Consider the following 18,516-nt stretch of genomic DNA (forward strand, 5'->3'; position numbering starts at 1 on the left):
AGCAAAGGCTGGATAAGCGAGATTCTACTGTAACTCAATGTGCAGGAGAAGAGAAGCAGAATCTTGCTGTTTTGGGTAACTTCAGGCAAAAGCAAACTGCAGCACTCTCTCCAAATCTTTTTCACTAATCACCTTTGTCTTCTTCAGCTCTGATGTTGCTTGGCCACACAAGTCCTGTTTTTTATCTGCAAAATGTCAGAGGATACACAACTTCAGGACTATACACTCTTTTATTTAATACTAGCCATCCCCTGCCATGCGTTGCTGTGGCCCAGTCTGTGTACATGTGTTTTGTGTGTGTATATATGTGCATATGTGTGTGTATATATTTGTGTATATGTGTATTTATGTGGTTATGCATAAATACACATGTGGTTATGCTGAAGCCCCCAGTGGCGCAGTGGGTTAAACCACTGAGCTGTTACACTTGCTAACTGAAAAGTTGCAGGTTCAAATCCAGGGAGCGGCATGAGCTCCCGCTGTTAGCCCCAGCTTCTGCCAACCTAGCAATTCGAAAATATGCAAATGTGAGTAGATCAATAGGTACCTCTCCGGTGGGAAGGTAACAGCACTCCATGCAGTCATACCGGCCACATGACTTTGGAGGTGTCTATGGACAACGCCAGCTATTGGGCTTAGAGATGGAGATGAGCACTAACTCCCCCCCCCCCCCCCCCCCGACTCAGACATGACTGGACTTAATGTCAGGGGAACAATGTAGTTATGTGCATGCATTGTAGTGTATTTTGTTATTTTTTGGCTTTTTAAGTCTCTTCTGCTGTGTTTTTCAGTGTTTTTATGAGTGAAGGATATACATTGGGTTGTTAAGTGTATCGTGTTCAAATTTGTTGTCAATTCCCCCAGTGGTTTTTGAGTTCTGTTAATCCCACAAATGAACATTACATTTTTATTATATAGATTAATAATACTACCATTCCCAAATTCCTTGGAGGATTGTTTGTCCAGCCAGACTGAATTCAATCGTGTCTGTTCACACCTCTGAAAAGTATATCAAAACACCCTAGGAAATATGCTGACAGATAAGAAATGTGAAATCAACCAATGCAAACCAGGACTTTTTCCAACAAGTGAGATTTATTGAGGAAGAGCAGACAGACATATCGGAAAACAGACATAAAAACCAATACAGTAATGCTGACTTTGCAAGGAACATGAAATGCTGGGTCAGGGCAAGGCTTTGAAAGTTGCAGAAAGCTATTTCTTCAGAGTGAAGTGCACGTACCGTCAGTACACCTTTTAGTTGTCAGGGACAGTCCCAATTAATCTTCAGTGTATTTACACCAGGCATAGGCAAACTTCGGCCCTCCAGGTGTTTTGGACTTCAACTCCCACAATTCCTAAAAGCTGGTAGGCTGTTATGAATTGTGGGAGATGAAGTCCAAAACATCCGGAGGGCCAAAATTTGCCCATGCCTAATCTACACTGTAGAATTAATGCAGTTTGGCATCACTAAAACTGCCATAGCTCAATGCTATGGAAATCTGGGATCTCTTTGACAGAGTAGACTAAAGACCTTGGAATACTACAAATCCCATGATTGTACCACTTAAAAGTGGTTTTGGGTGATGAAGGCAGGTTACTTCAGCCTGGCACCTTCCAATAGGTATGTTAGAATACAATTCCCATCATCCCCAGTCAGTATAACACAGACACAGACAGAGCCGCTGGAACATTTAGCAACTTTGTAGATTATCTGGCTTAGAGAAGGATTGAATTGTACAGAATTTATACATTAAATAGCAGGAAAGCCCAAAACAATGGGATAAGTTGGACCAAGCCTGAGGTATTGTCGGTTTTCCATTAAATTAATACATAAGTTTGTATGGTTGCATTGCAATTGAGAAAAGTAACCAAGTAAATAGTAAAGTGGCTATATAATATTTACCATATTATATACCACTCGTAAATGGATTAGAAATGATTAGAAAAGTATCCTGTCCTCATCTCAATGAAGTTGGAGATGAGAGAAAAAACGGACAAGATGATTGCACACCATTCCACCAAATATTGCTTGGATTTCTAGCATGACAGTGTAATGACAGTAAAAGCTTTACAGATTTCGTGCAGTTAGTCAAAACAGAATATTCGTCATAACAGAAGCCTTGTTTCCTCCCAGCCCTGTCACAAAAACTATGGAAACTCTAGACTTGATTATCCTATTGCATGTTGCTTAGAGAATATTTCATACAGAAAAGAAATTAAAGGATCTATCTATCTATGTATCTATCTATCTATCTATCTATCTATCTATCCCCATAATAAAAGTGAAAAATGTGTATGTGGCGGAGGCATCTACCATTACACAGACATCCTCCAGCCTCCACAAACAGGCTATAGTTTCAAGTGTTGAGAAGTCTCCAAAGGCACTCCCTCCACTGACATTGTAGGTTATAGTGAGTGCTATGAACATGTAGCCCAACTGCTGCCAATGTACTCCACAAACACTACTGCCCACCACCCAAGGAATGCTTTCATTTGGGAAGAATTTCATCCTAGATTTGACGTGTTTCCTCCATCACAGGCAGGCATCCCTGGGTTCCTTGTATGGAATTTGCATGACCACGTCCACTGCCTCTCCCTTCACCCTTTCCTACCCTTTCCCATGGCACATAGCAAACCCAGAGGAATTGATCATCAACTGAACAGATTGGAGAGGTCCAGCAATGGACTAGGACCAAACATGGCACAGAGAAGCCCTGTGACCAACTGAACATACTGCAGAGGTTTGGGGAAAATGGCCTTGATTTTGGGAGATGTAGTTCACCTGCATCTCGAGAGCACTCAACCAAGCTGATGACGGATCTGGACCACACTCGGCACACAGACTCAACACGGCCAACTGTAAACACTGGCTGGGTTTGGAGGTGATTGCAATGGGAATCTGGGAATTGTAGTTCACCCTTATATAGAGACACTGAACCCAGTCAACCACAGATCTGGACCAAACTTGGCACACAGACTCAACATGGCCAACTGTGCATACAGGCCTGGATTGGGGAGGGTAGACCCACAATTCTGGGAATTGTAGTTAACCCACATCATTACGTATTTTCTAATGGGAGCATTCATTTAAAAAACTAAATCACATTCTGGCTTTTTCCTGATAAATAGGGTTATTAATTAACTAAGCAATATTACCCATCACCCCAAAACAAACAATGCCTTTTTCAAATAACCAGGGCACCGCCGGGTACCCAAGCTAGTAATAAATAATGATGGAAGATACATAGTCCTGAATGCAAGATATGATTCTACAATCCAGCATCCTGAGCTCATGATGGGTTTATCACACGTATGGGCAAACTTGGGTTTGCCCATGATGGGTTTATCACACGTATGGGCAAACTTGGGCCCTCCAGGTATTTTGGACTCTAACTCCCACAATTCCTAACAGCCTCAGGCCCTTTCCTTTTCCACCTCAGCCTGCTCTATGAGTGTTGAATGAAAAGTAATCCTTCCACCTTCGTTACTTGGGTTTGGATGGAAATATTTTAACAAATCAAACACAGAAATACTCCTTACAATGTGCTCTTTAACTACCATTATTCACCTTTCCACATAATCACCAGACAATTGGATACATTTCTGCCAATGATGAACAAGTTTTCTGAAGCTGTCACGGAAGAAGTCAACACTCTGTTTCCGCAACCAGCGTCTCACAGTTCTCTCAACGTCTTCATCAGAAGCATAATGATGTCCCCGCAGATCTTATTTCATTATTGGGAACAGATGGAAGTCAGATGGTGCTAAATCTTTGATGAATGTCCTTTGGGGTGACACCTTCTGCTGTCAAGAATTCAATGACTGCATGTTGCTTAAGTAGCACTGACCGACCATCTGCGTAGGGTTCCATACTTCGCACTTTAACAACATAACCATTCAATGCTAAGGCTTCCTGCCAAAATGGAACTGTAGAGGAGAGTCTACTGAACAAGCCAGTACCTGCCCCATACCAGTACTATCATTTGTTGAGGAGTTACAAAGGTGGAGGCATTGCTTTTCATTCAATCCTCGTATATTATCCTTAACATATCTACCTTTTCCAACCATGTCCATGCCTGGTTTATCCTAAACCATGCAGTGGAAAGACATTTTTTGAAAAATATCCCAGAAAGGAATTCTCTGCACATTGCAGACTATCACACCAGGAATGAAGGTATTAATCCAGCACTTTTCAAATGCAGGGAGTTCGTGAATGCAGAGGAACATTCAAAATCACATTCGCCCCCAACTGCAGCCCATGCGATCACCTCATATGCGCTCCAGGCCTTTGATGGGCTTTACCATAGGGCTCTTGTTATCAGCAAAAATATATTATGCAAATCAAAAAAAATGACACCGCCTGGCATTTGCTGGTGCTACTTGATCTAAGAAATCAATTATATGCCTTTGATCAGTTCCATTCGATTGTGTGGCTGCACATTCTGCTAGACGTCAGCAGAAGAATTAAGCGGCTTATGTCAGGCAATGGAAGACATCACAGCAGGGATGAAAACTCAGTGCATAAGTTCCATTTTATCCAAGGGCAGCAGGGCTGGGACTTGACTGCAGCTTCAAAGTCTCTTCTGTTTCATTTTACAAGAGTCAAGTTTCTAGCCCACATGAAAAGTTGTGGATAGTTCCAATCAAAATCTCAGAGAATCAAATACGAGGACTGAATCAGACTTCCATTGGATGGGGAAATGGTTTCAGCACCCAACTTCCAATTTACATCAACCCTGACGATGAACCTGCCACTGGATTTTAGAGGCAAGATTTCTTCCGAGTGCATTTGGCATTACCTTCCTCTGAGGCTGAGAGAGCATAACTTGTCCTAAGATCAGCCAGTATGCTTTTGGCTCTTTTCTACCTCTCTACAAACCAGCAGAATCAGGTGAAATGTATGTATTATATACCTATTCATTTTGATTTTCATGAATCTGCATTTATTATAGAATTATACTGTATTTCTTCCATTCTAAGATGGACTTGTTTCCTCATATAAACATCAGAGATATCAGCCAGAAATTAGAGGGAATACTTAGGGTATCTACTCCAACTTGCTGTTTGATACAGGAAATCTAGACCTGGATCACCCCACAACCGAAAGCTGTAGTTTAATTTAAAAATCAGAATGACCAGCGTTATTTCTTAATTTTTAACTATTACATCTGGCCCGCCCATAGGTTTTAAATCCTTGTATGTTAATGTTTATATGTGATTTATTTAATTGAGTTGTTGTTATTTTTTGTTATTGTTTTTTGTTACTGATGTGTTGTTGGGCTTGGAGGCGGGGTATGAATAAAGTATTATTATTATTATTACTTTTGGTTTGATTGGAATTAGGGGGGAAATGTGAGGGGGGGGGGTTAAACCACTAAGTTGCAGAAAATCCTCTGATTGAAAGGTTGACAGTTCAAGCCCAGGTCAGGGTGAGCACCCACCATCAACCTCAGCTCCCTACCCACCTAGCAGATCAAAAACAGAAATGTGAGTAGATAAATAGGTACCGCTTTAACCAGGGCGATAATAAAAGGCGCCCATAAGGACATGCTGGCGATTTGATCGGGAGGAAATCTAAGCTCCTTGGCATGGTAGATGGAAGAACAGCGCACACGTGCGCACACCTCAGTGGCCAGAGTTGAGCACAACCTACAGATGCCGGAAATGGAAAAGATGGGGAAAGCCTTTACCTCTGTTTATGTATTGTCTGCCCTTGTTAATTGTATAACAGCATTGAATGTTTACCGTATATGTGTTCTGTAGTCTGCCCTGAGTCCCCTTGGGGAGATAAAGTGGAATATAAATAAATAATATTATTATTATTTGAAACACAGCAAGATGAGTCCATAGCAAAAAAAGATCATTCTGCTGGCTGTTGTATTGGATCACATGTCGGACACTTCTCAAGTGTCTAGGACTGTGTGATGTATTGGCAAATAATGCATGCAGATCCCAGTAAGGTGGCCTTCTGCAACTGGCAGATGGTAATTTTGTCAGTGCTGATTGTATTTAAGTGCAGGCCAAGGTCTTTAGTTGTTGTTGTTGTTATTTATTATTTTATATTTCTTTGGGCGTTACGTCCAAAGCTGTCTGATGGATTCTGCAAAATTCAGTTCAGAAAGTAGTTTCTTAAACCCTTGATTATAAACCCATCTTTAAATACTTGATTTTTAAGGAAACATTTTGACTGCACATAGATGAAAAGTGGGACACATGTACCCAAGCCAGACTGGGTGTCCTTGGCATGTCACTCTCTCTCAGCCTCAGAGGACAGCAAAGGCAAATCTCTTCTGAACATATTTTGACAAGACAATCAGAAGTGACTTGAAAGTACACAACAACAAGAAAACAATACAGACAAGCAGGACTCTCTATATCAGGCATGGGCAAAATTGGCCCTCCAGGTGTTTTGGACTTCAACTCCCACAATTCCTAACAGCCAGTAGGGAATTGTGGGAGTTGAAGTCCAAATCACCTGGAGGGCCCAAGCTTGCCTATGACTGGTCTATATGATGTAGGTCTATCCATATTTGCTTGGAGGTCAATCCCAGTAGACATGGAGAGTCCAAACTTAAAATTCAACATATAATCAGCTGTAGAATTAAAGATATGAATGGAAGAAAGCCAAGTGGTACAACCACTAGACAGTCTCACAAGGGCCTTGTTGATTATTTTCTCTGTTACCATGAAGGCTAGAAACGTTACCATTTTTTGATTTGAATTATTTTCAGAAATGGCGATTTCAGGACCCATGTCATGATATTCACCTGCTGGCTATCAAATCTTTCTTATCTTTCCACCATCAGTATCAGATGGCACTATTCATCTAACAGTCCCCAGACGGAGTGGTACTTTCCGTGGTCGGAGCCACAGTCGTTGCCTCTGTTCCAAGAGCCGCTGCTTTAGGTTTTTCCTTGTCAGAACTGGCCCCGCACGCCATTGGTTTGGAAATGGCTAAGCCGACTCGGTCATTATCTCGGTCAAAGACAGAGTAATACCGCCGGAGGAAAACATCTCCCAGGATCCAGAGTGGGCCAACAGGTTTAGGGATGTCAAGACTCATAAACCCACTGATGCACGTACTTACTCCCGACTGACTCACCTGAGGAAACGGGGAGAAAAAAGACAGTTCGGTGTCAAAGCACTATGGGAGACTGATAGACATCGGGCGTTTCAAGGTTTTCCACCATAGTTCCTTCACCTGAATTCCCAAATTCAGAGCCAGTTCTACTATTAGGCAACTGCTTTGGGTGGCAAATGTAGGAGAGCACTATATAAAAGTATCTCTGGACCATCTGAGCACTCTGATCATTTAATTCTTGCCAAAGGGGCCTCATCAAACTAGAGAAAAAAATCCACTTAAAATCCAATTTCTGCCTCCTGCATAATTCTGGGGTTTGTAGTTTAGGGAGGAGCCTTTAACAGCCTCCCCAAACTACAAACCCCATAATTCTGCAAGAGGCAGAAACTGGATTTTAAATGGATCTATTCTCTAGTGTGATGGACAGAGCTGCATGTACCACTTGGTCTGTCTCTATGGATATCGGGATCCAGGCAGCTTCAGACAGGAAATACATCTATATTGACCAATTAGGCCAGTTTGAAACCTATATAGAAGGAAGCTGTTTTGGTATGCAGATGATAATATTCAAATCTTAATTAGTGTTTACACACATCACAGAGGTTGGCCTCCAAACTGCTTCCGGGATCTGTGTTGTCAGTGGCATGACCTTATCTACACTGCCCATTTAACCAGTTTTGAACTGGTATTGAAGAAAGTAGTTTTCCTGTAGAGATGATTATATAGGAAATCCTGGAACAAGTTTGATGCACTTTAAGGGCTTTCTTTCATGCACTTTTGAGGGTGTTTGTTGTCTGGCCATCGAAGTCTGTAGCTAGCTTCAAACTACATTCAACGGCAGTGTAGTAGAGGCTTGAAATAACAGCCATGGAGAATAAGGCTTTTTAAAAAAGCTTCCTCACCTCTAGAATGCGTCTGTGTGTATCAAAGGAACACTTTGGATGTCAACACAGTGATTCGCATTCTGTGGAATTGCTTTTTCCATGTGATGTAGTTTATACTAGAGCTAGAGCACACTGATGCACATTACAGGTTTTATTTCAGAGTATCCCCCGACTTTGCTTATCTCAGTTATCTCGGTTTAAAGTTGCAGGTTGCTACAGCCACCACACTTTGGAGATGACTCCAAGCTAAATTAAATGGTTGGTATTGTTGTGCCTTGAGTGTGCAAGACAGCCTGGGCATAAGCTGTATGTAAATTAAATATTCATGTATAAGTTGAGGGCAGGTTTGGGGGCCAAAATTATGGACTCATGGATAAGTCAAGGTTATTCTGCAGAGAGGGGGAAATGCAAGTGTCGCCTGGCTGATTGCTGACTGGGGGGATCCTTTGTTGGGAGGTGTTGGCTGTCCCCGATTTATTCTTGTCTGGAATTCCCCAGGTTTTTTTTTAGTGTTGCTCTTTATTTACTGACCTGATTTTAGAGATTTTTTTTTAAATAATGGTAGCCTGAAATGCTTGACTACTCTAACAGCCACCATGTCAGACTACAAAGAGAAGCCACTGAAATTCACAAGGATGTGGACAATTTCAACAGAAAGGAGGAAGTCATAAAAATGCTGGGATTTATAGTTCACCTACAACTGAAAAGCATTTAGAACTCCATCAATTATAGAATTGAACCAAACTTGGCACACAGAACTCCCGTGACCTACAGAAAATACTGGAAGGGTTTGGTGGGTATTGACCTTGGGTTTTGGAGTTGTAGTTCACCTACATCCAGAGAGCACTGTGGACTCAAACAATGATGGACCTGGACCAAACTTGGCACAAATACTCAATATGCCCAATTGTGAACACTGGAGGAGTTTGGGGAAAATAGACCTTGCCATTTGAGAGTTGTGGTTGCTGGGATTTATAGTTCACTTACAATCAAAGAGCATTCTGCTTCCCACCTTCAACAGAATTGGGCTAAACTTCCTGCACAGAACCCTCATGAACAACCGAAAATACTGTGTTTTCTGATGGTCTTTGGTGACCCCTCTGATACCCCCTCGCACGCCCCCCCCCCCCCAGGGATCCCGACCCCCAGGTTGAGAAACACTGGCCTAGATTATCATAAATGTCTAAGATGTGAGTGAAGCAAACAAAAATAATGTCTCTGGGGGGTCTCTTATTCATCGTCCAAGACATCTTGATAACAAATAACAACAACATTCATAGGACAACCCAACTGGGTAGCCATTTAGCTTCTGAAATGGGCAATGAGTGCTATTTCGTCACCCCTTCATCTCAAGTATCAAAATCCCTTTTGCTAGCTGTGCTGACACTGATATCTTTCTAGCAAAGCTAAGCTTCTTCTGTTTTCCCTGGCTTTTTAAGCATGTTAGCATTTTTAGTGTTTAGCTATTTGAATCTCCGCTGCACCAAGGCTTCCACTCTTGTCCCTAACGGTTGTTTTGTTTTCGCATCCATATTGTATTTGAAGCTGTGTCAGCATATCTGTTCGTCTGATGTTATTTACGTTCTGATTTTTTCGTATCGATTACGTTTTTAACTTTACTTTGTGATGTGCCTGGGAAAATCTATTTAATTAGGTATTTAATAAATCTTATGAATTAATAAATAGGGTCTGGAAATGTCCTGGCAACCTGGTGAATATGATACAATATCTGTGTCCTGTACTTTGGCCATGTAGCTGCCACTAATAATTGGGCATTGTGGATGAGTGGATGCTTCTGAAATGTATTGAAAAGCAGCCCCATGGGCAGCGTATTACAGAAGCCGATCCCCATATTGAGAGCAATATAGTATAGGACATTTCCAGTGCATAGGGAAATGAGATTATTTCTCTCCAAACAGAATTGCACTCAGTGTGCCAGCTACCTGAAGCCATTGTTGCCTCACCTGGAACCGCATAGAAGAAATCTCCCCAAACTATGTACTTCACATATCTATGTGCTATGCTATATAAAACTAATTATAGTTGTCTGTCCATAGATTAAGCATTTGTAGATTTAATCATTCATAAATTACTGCATTTGTTGCCCTATAGATATAGGCAACTGAAAAAACATGTTCTCTAAGCGTTTCCCAGTTTCATAGTAATCCTGGACTCCTAACTTCTGCAAAGGTTGAGGGCCAACTGTATTAGTGCACTTTGATACCACTTTGTCATATCTCAGTGCTATAGAATCATGGGAGTTGTAGTTTTGCCAGGTCTTTAGTCTTCTCTGACAATGTGTGCTGGAATCACACCAAACTACAACTCCCAGGACTCCATAGCACTGAAACCATGGCAGTCAAAGTGGTGTCAAGCTACATTTATTATACAGTGTAGATCAGGCATGGCCTTAAGCAGTTGAGGAGGAAAAGGAAGGAGCCTGATGCCAGGAATTGTGGGAGTTGAAATTCAAAACACCTATAGGAAGGCTGAAATTTGTCCATGCCTGGTGTAGATGCATCCTAAGTTTCTTGTCTTCTGAGCTTTCCTGAGAAGACCAGACCTTCAGCATATTGTCAGAAATATTAAAAATTAACTAGTTATTTTTAATTACAAAAAAAAATGAGTCAAGCACTGAAAGGGTTAAATGGATGCAATGATTCAGCAAAAGATGTAGTTCAATATAAGCAGGTGTGCCTGTAGCTTCATTGCCCTCAGTCTGTAAGAGGTCTCAGTGGGAGAAAGGCGTCAGTCTGAGAGAGCCCTCAGTGTGAGCAGGCCTCAGTACGAGAGAGCCCTCAATGTGAGAAGGTCTCAGTGGGAGAAAGGCCTCAGTACGAGAGAGCCCTCAATGTGAGAAGGTCTCAGTGGGAGAAAGGCCTCATTACGAGAGAGCCCTCAATGTGAGAAAGTCTCAGTGGGAGAAAGGCCTCATTACGAGAGAGCCCTCAATGTGAGAAGGTCTCAGTGGAGGAAAGGCCTCAGTATGAGAGAGCCCTCAAAGTGAGACGGTCTCAGTGGGAGAAAGGCCTCAGTCTGAGAGAGCCCTCAGTGTGAGAAGGCCTCAGTGAGAGAAAGGCCTCAGTGTTAGTAGACCTCGGTGTGAATCGGCCTCGTGTGAGATGTTTCGGTGAGAGAAGCCCCAGGTTGAACCTCCACTGAGAAGGCTGCTGTGTGTAAAAAGCTACTGTGTGAAGCTCCTGTGTAACTTTGATGTGAGAGAGGGCTCTGTGTGAGTGAAGCTGTTTATCTCCATGAGAAAGAAGCCCAGTGTTGAAGCAAAGAGGGAAATATAAAGAACTTTATTTGTGTTATGGAGACCTTGTTCTTGCAAATAGTGCAACCATATTATTTTGCTATAAAGAAAAGCCTCCTATGGAAGAGATAACATTGGTCCGTGTGTTTTTGTTCTTTTTATCACTTTTGGCTACTGGTACTGGATCACGCTGCTGCTAATAAGTTACTCTGCTGTACATTTGTGAGGAAGGTCTTTTGTTAATAAGCCCATCCGCCCAACAAATATGACATGATCTTGATCTGCCATAGGAATCTCCTACTATTTAAAGTAAGAACAAAAGTGCCAACTTGTAGTCCACACCAGTCTTACATCCAAGTCAGGGTCTGATTTAAGCACAAACTAAATTAAGGCTCCTGTCAATGGCAAAAGGCAAACAGAGTGGCAGAGAACATCTCTCTTTGAACACATGCTAAAGCTGTACTTTGCTCTCTCATAGGTATTTTGCTGACATCACTCACCTGGAGGGTGTATTGCTCTGGAGTCAAGGTGTAGGGTTTGCCATCTAGTTGAAAGGTCACATTTGGCAACTCTGAGAGCTTGTCACAGTCCAGCAAGTACTGTGGGAAGAAAAGGCAGAGAGGGTCACAATGAACAAAAAATAAATTACACATACATACATATCCACTTTTAATTAAAATGTCATTCATTGCCATCAAGGCCACTTTGACTTATGGTGACCCTATAAATCAGAGTGGTCCAAGTATATGATCAGTGTGGACCCATATAATGTAGTATATATGACTTACACTGACCATATAATGCATTATATGTTAGTGTTGATCCAGCCCATGTCTGCATTAGAGTGCGATATCATGGTATATCACTCTGGCACAGACAGACTGAGAAGACAGAATGAGATCAGGCCAATGAGAGTCGACCAAAACTCAAGTCCGGATTGCGTGATCTGAAAGAAAAGATTATTTTTGGAGGTGGCCTGAAAGCAAGCAGGATATGTAAACTCCTACTTACCTGCCCACCATAGGCATGGCTAGCTCCAAGGGCCTCGTGCAAAGCCCGGATGTCACCACTCGGCCCTGTGATGAGAGAGGTGCCGGTGTCCACAATGCCTTGGCAACCGTCCTTGCATAGTTGAGTTGAGTCATCCTTGCTCAATGTTTTCCATGGCCAGCATCTTTTCTCCTTGGATTTTTTATCCACAATTATCCTACATGGAAAGTTTGGGAAAGGTTAGGGGAAAATGACTTTCCTCCTGAGCTTTTTGGGCAGGAAAGGGTCCCCATGAGACCATCTGCAGTGCAAGATTATAGCAGTTCAACACCACTTTAACTGCCATGCTCCCATTTCATGGAATCCTGGGCTCTATAATAGATTGCGTGCATCTAGATTGTAGACTCAATGCATTTCAACACCACTTTTAACTGCATGGCTCAATGCTATGGAATCATGAGAGTTGTAGTCTTGCAAGGTCTGCAGCTACAAACCAATAACATGATTGAAACAACATAATAAATTTACTATTTCCCTCATCTAGACAGTACACATTTATTTTTATTCAAATCTTTAAAAGATGTATGCCTCATATTTCAGCTTCTTTCTTACAAGACTTTGCACACTTAAAAAAAAAAAGCCAAAATCGTAAAATATCCAAGAGTATCCAAACCAAACTAGAAACAGGATCAAGTAAAACCTCTATGACAGTGAAGGTTTTCAATGTGGTAGCATTGCCCCCTTGTGGCTAGAGCTGTCATTGCAATCCAGCACTTTTGGCACAGAAAGAGATTGCTAAACTCACCACTGTTGATGATAATGTATTGCATCCTTCTTAGATTTGGTGCCTTACAGAGTACAATCCCATAATTCCCAGTCAGTTATTATACAGCTCATCTGCAGAGCACCAGGTTGAGAATGGGATACCAATCTGGGCCCATGCTTAGCACAAGAAATTCATTGTTAGGACTAAACGTGAACTCATGGGATGCATCACTGTATGATTAATGCAGTTTGACACCACTTTATCTGCTATGGGTCAATGCTATGAAATAATGGGACTTGTAGTTTGGTAAGGCACCAGTACACTTTGCCAGAGAGGGATGAAGACGTGGTAAAATTACAACTCCCGTAATTCCATGACACTGAGCCATGGCAGTTAAAGCAATATCAAACTATTAATTCTACAGTGTAAAAGTAAAGGTTTCCCCTAGACATTAAGTCTAGTCATGTCCAACTCTGGGAGGTGGTGCTCATCTCCATTTCTAAGTCCGTAGACACCTCCAAGGTCATGTAGCCAGCATGATTGCATGGAGCGCTGTTACCTTCCTGCTGAAGTGTACCTATTGATCTACTCACATTTGCATTTTTAACTGCTAGGTTGGCAGAAGCTGGGGCTAACAGAAGTCAGCAAGTTCAGCAGCTCAGCGGTTTAACCCACAGCTCCACTGGGGGCTCCCTAATTCTACAGTGTACATGCCTCTTAAGTCTCACTCATTTCAAATTAGCACTCCTGTATTTAATGGTTCTGATCTAAGTATAAACAAGGGTGGGAAGGACAAACTTTCAAATAAGGGTCATATTATAATATGCAATTTTAACCTGGATCCAGCTTTACATATTCAACAGAATAGGAATGTTAAATATTGATATTTTGTACAGACTTGTCTTTAGTTTCAGGCAATAATACTATAGTTACTTACTTAAATGTAAGCCGTACTAAACACTCTGGGTTTACTTCTGGTTAGACGTGTACATTATCTAGCTAACGAGGACTTCCTGCCATAGGTTTTGCCTTTCTCCTTTAGACAAATGAATTTCATATTGGGAGCAGACACATAGTTAGAGCACCTTTTTAGCAGGGAGAGTCCTTTAGCAATAATACCTACAAAGAATAACTGAAAAGTAATTTTTAAAAAAGCTTTCAGTACATTAATTTGGATGACTGCAAGCCTGAACTGGCTTATCAAATTATCAGGCTACTAATCTATCAGATACATTTTTGACATATAGGCTACTGAATAAGAATGTGAGGTTGAAATACGTTTGGCAATTATAACGATTTATTCATCGTTTTCCTTGACGAGTTGAATGATTATCCTTCGCGTCTACGCCCAAGCGTGGTCAACAAATGGGTTTTGTTGACAGTATATGCTCAGGATATCAATTATTTAAACAATTTGTGGGTTTTGTTTCCTTGTGTGTTTAACCTCTTCAGAACGGATTTAGATCAATGTTCACATGCCCATAGGTGACAGCAATGTTTTCTGCACACATCCCCCCCCCCCCCATGCTTTATTTCCATTCCCAATTATTTGATTACTTTGGCTAGTTAGAGATTTCTCTCTCAGATTGTGCCCCAACTCATTCCAGAGCTACACATAGGAGTTAACTGGTTCGGATGCAAGGCTTACTTGTCCATCTTGATCTGCCAGTAGGCCTTGCGCGACACCGGGATGTAATGCAGTTCTCCCTCGTAGGCATCGTGGTTGATCCCTCCAAAGACGAGTTCACCGCCACTGTTATCTGGGGTGTTTTTTTTAGTGCTTGGAGAAAAGAGAGAAGTGTCAATATATTCTTCGGATATAGGCACTTTTAAGAGAAAGGCCACTTTTTGGATCATTGATATGGAGAGGGAAACAATACCCAGGTGTAAAGATAGGCCAGGTTCATAGATTGAATCATAAGAGCTGGAAGGGTCCCAAAGGTCATCTAGCCCATTCGTCAGCTCAATGCAGCAAATTCTACATCCAGCCCGTGACGCCATTGCCATTCTTCCTTTTTCAGAGAAGTTTTCTCTGGAAATATAGCTTGGCACCGTAAAGTAGCTTTATTTATTTATTTATTTATTTATTTATTTACTTCATTTATATACCGCTTTTCTCAGCCCTCAGGCGACTCAAGCGGTTAACAGCAACAATTTCAATGCACACATTACAAAACCATTGGAACATTTAAAAACAATAGCATAACAACAATTAAACAGCAATATGACAAATCATTCGCGTCTCATCAATAGAATCAGAATCCAATCTCATCGTCCGTTATTCCGTGTTCCTGTAATCAATTCAATTACACTGCCTAATCGAATGCCTGTTCAAACAACTAGGTCTTCACTTTCCTCTGAAATGGTAATAGGGAGGGGGCCAATCTGATATCTGTAAGAAGGACGTTCCACAACCACGGGGCCACCACTGAGAAGGCCCTGTCTCTCGTCCCTGCCAGGCATACTTGTGATGCCAGCGGGACCGAGAGCAGGGCCTCCCCAGATGATCTTAATGTCCTAGCTGGTTCATAGGAGGAGATGCGTTCGGACAGGTAAGTCGGGCCAGAACCGTTTAGGGCTTTATAGGCTAAAGCCAGCACTTTGAATTGTGCCTGGTAGCAAATTGGCAGCCAGTGGAGCTGGCGCAACAGAGGAGTTGTATGCTCCCTGAGTGCCACTCCTGTTAGCATTCTGGTTGCCGAGTGTTGGACCATTTGAAGCTTCCGAGCAGTCTTCAAAGGCAACCCCACGTAGAGAATGTTGCAGTAGTCTATATATCCCAACAAAGCCAAATAAAAAAACTATTTTCAAAATGCATGGTTGGAATCATGCATCATTCCAACCATGCAGTATAATCCTCTATTGAAAGAGCAAACATTTGAGGATTGAATTTTAACGTATTCCTCCTTCAACAGTGTGGTTAAAAATTCCTATAATGGATAGCAATCCATTATAGGAAAGGGGAGAAGGAAGGCACACATATTGGCTGTGGATAATGGGAGTTACTGGACCTTATCACATTGGAATATAATCCATTTATGCATCCCATATTTTTTTAGGACTGGATACATACTGTATTGGATGGGATGCATACTCTCATCACACCTGATTACAATGATTCTTATGATTTGAAAATACTACACTTTGACTCATCACACTACGGAAGGCTGGCTCACCCCAATCCATTCAAAACACCCTCGCATCAGTCTATGACCTTTTAAAAAGTATTGTTGCTGATGGAATGCATATGATTTTGGACTGCGTGGTTTTTAAGTGTTGCTGCTAAGATGTTTTAATTCTATGTTTTTAGTGTAATTGTTTATTTTAATTGACTGTTTTATATGCCATCAAATTGTTGCGAATCTGTGAGGCCACCCTGAGTCCCCTTCGAGGTGAGAAGGGCGTAGTATAAATATGGTAAAGTAAATAAATATAGATTTTCCTATCACACACAAAACAGCACTTCAGCAATGGAAGAATTCATAGTATTTCCAAAAAACAAGATTAGAAGGTAAAGGTTTCCCCTTGACATTAAGTCTAGTTGTGTCTGACTCTGAGGGTGGTGCTCATCTCCATTTCTAAGCCAAAGAGCCGGTGTTGTCCATAGATGCCTCCAAGGTTATGTGGCCAGCATGATTGCATGGAGTGCCATTACCTTCCTTCTGGAGCGGTACCTATTGATCTACTCACATTTGCAAGTTTTAAAGCTGCTGGAGCCAGAGCAAACAGTGGGAGCTCACCCTGCTCCCCGGAATTGAACTGCCAACCTTTGGGTCAACAAGTTCAGCAGCTCAGCGGTTTAACCTGCTGCATCACCAGGGGCTCCTCCAATCTGCAAATAATCCATTTGCAAATAATCCGTTTCAGTTATGCTTTGCAGATGGATTCCAATGGCATACTCACAGGATGGGCAAATGTCATGTGATGGGACCTGTTCTAAATCATTCTCAGTCTATGATTAATGCCATGGAATCATGGGAATTGTAGTTTTAGCTTTCTCTGCTAAAGAATACTGATACTTCATCAAACTACAACTCCTAGGAACATTACTTGGGGTGCATTGTAGAAGTAATGCTATTTGACACCACTATGACTAATGCCACGGAATCATGGGAATTGTAATTTTAGCTTTCTCTGCTAAGGAATGCTGATGCTTCATCAAACGACAACTCCTAAGGTTACACAGCATTGAACCTTGGCAGTTAAAATGATGTCTAAGTGCATCAATTCTACAGCGATGAAGCACCCTTGGTCAATACAAGTCAGCACAACAGCTCACCATGTTGGCTGTAGGATTCTGGGAGTTGTAGTTTGAAAGAGTACCTTTCCTAAGCTCTGGCACAGCAAGGTATTCGCCATCTGCTTAGGAATCTTATCTCTGCTTTCAAGGTGGAGTTCAAGCACTGCAAACAGGAGCCTGGGCTAAGCCTCAGGACAAGGGCTCAAGGAGATCAAAGAAAGCAAAATTGTTTTATGCCATGCAAGCTAAGACACATCCATCTGGCTAGCCAATTTAGGCTGGTTGCATGCATGGGTTTTCCTGATGGTTTCTCAGCCAGGCATTCACCAGATCGAAGACCTGCTCAGCTGTCGCAAAGCAGCTTCTTCATATATCCCAAACCACACCCTGGGACCAAGCCATCTCGATACCAAAACTAGGGTAGGTGTGGAAGGTACTTTTCGTTATTCTGTGGCTCATCCTACATTTTTTCCTGAGTATAACCTCATTATGGATATCAGTTTCATGCAACCTCAACTGAAAGCCAGTAGTCCAAAGCGTTGGACTACAACTCTGGAGACCAAGGTTTGAATCCCTACTCAGCCATGGAAGTCCATTGAGTGACCTTGAGCAAGTCACACACTCTCAGCTTCAGAAGCTCAAACAAATCTTGACAAAAAAATCTTGTTTGCCTTAGAAAAATAATGAAATGACTTGAAGCCATATAAACATGAAAACAAATGTTTAAATATTTCCCCTTCAAAGAAATGGGGAAACTGTAGTTTGGAGGAAACCATTATTATTATTATTATTATTATTATTATTATTATTAGATACACAACAAGATTAGTACACAGCAAACAAGATCACTATGCTGGCTTTTGTGTTCAATCATACGTTGAACACTTCCCAAGTAACTGAAAGTTTGACAGTTTGAAGCCCAGGTCAGGGTGAGCTCCTGGCCTTTAGCCCAGCTTCTGCCTACCTAGCAGTTTCAAAAACAGCAATGTGAGTAGATAAACAGGTACTGCTTAAGCAGAGAGGTATTTAAAGCACCTATAAGGAATTGCTAGAAAAATACCGGCAATTTGATCAAGGAGGAAGTCTGCAAACAAAGCTCTTTGGCAGGGAAAGTGGAGCAACAGCACCCCCCTGTGGCTGGAACCAAGCACGGCCTCCAAGATGCCGAAAATGGGAAAAGCCTATATCTACCTCTATCTATGTACAGTTGTCTGTCTTGTCAGTGTATAACATATATGTTTGCTGTATATGTGTTCTGTGATCCGCCCTGAGTCTCCTCCGGGCGAGAAGGGCAGA

General features: G+C 41.8%; 1 protein-coding gene across 1 annotated transcript in view; it reads right to left on the reverse strand.

Annotated features, from left to right (window-relative positions):
- Positions 1–4,942: 4,942 nt before the first annotated feature.
- The window catches only part of LOC132777955 (cathepsin D-like), a 37,991-nt gene continuing 24,417 nt past the window's right edge, over positions 4,943–18,516 (reverse strand). Inside the window, exons 6-9 of the mRNA XM_060780523.2 lie at positions 14,629–14,760; positions 12,236–12,431; positions 11,725–11,823; positions 4,943–7,105 (exon numbers count right to left, since the gene is read on the reverse strand). Coding sequence (XP_060636506.2) covers positions 6,830–7,105; positions 11,725–11,823; positions 12,236–12,431; positions 14,629–14,760 — 703 coding nt within the window. The 3' untranslated portion in view covers positions 4,943–6,829. The remainder of the gene's footprint in view (positions 7,106–11,724; positions 11,824–12,235; positions 12,432–14,628; positions 14,761–18,516) is intronic.

The sequence above is a fragment of the Anolis sagrei genome, chromosome 6, assembly GCF_037176765.1.
Source record: "Anolis sagrei isolate rAnoSag1 chromosome 6, rAnoSag1.mat, whole genome shotgun sequence".
In the NCBI taxonomy this organism is placed as follows: Eukaryota; Metazoa; Chordata; class Lepidosauria; order Squamata; family Dactyloidae; genus Anolis; species Anolis sagrei.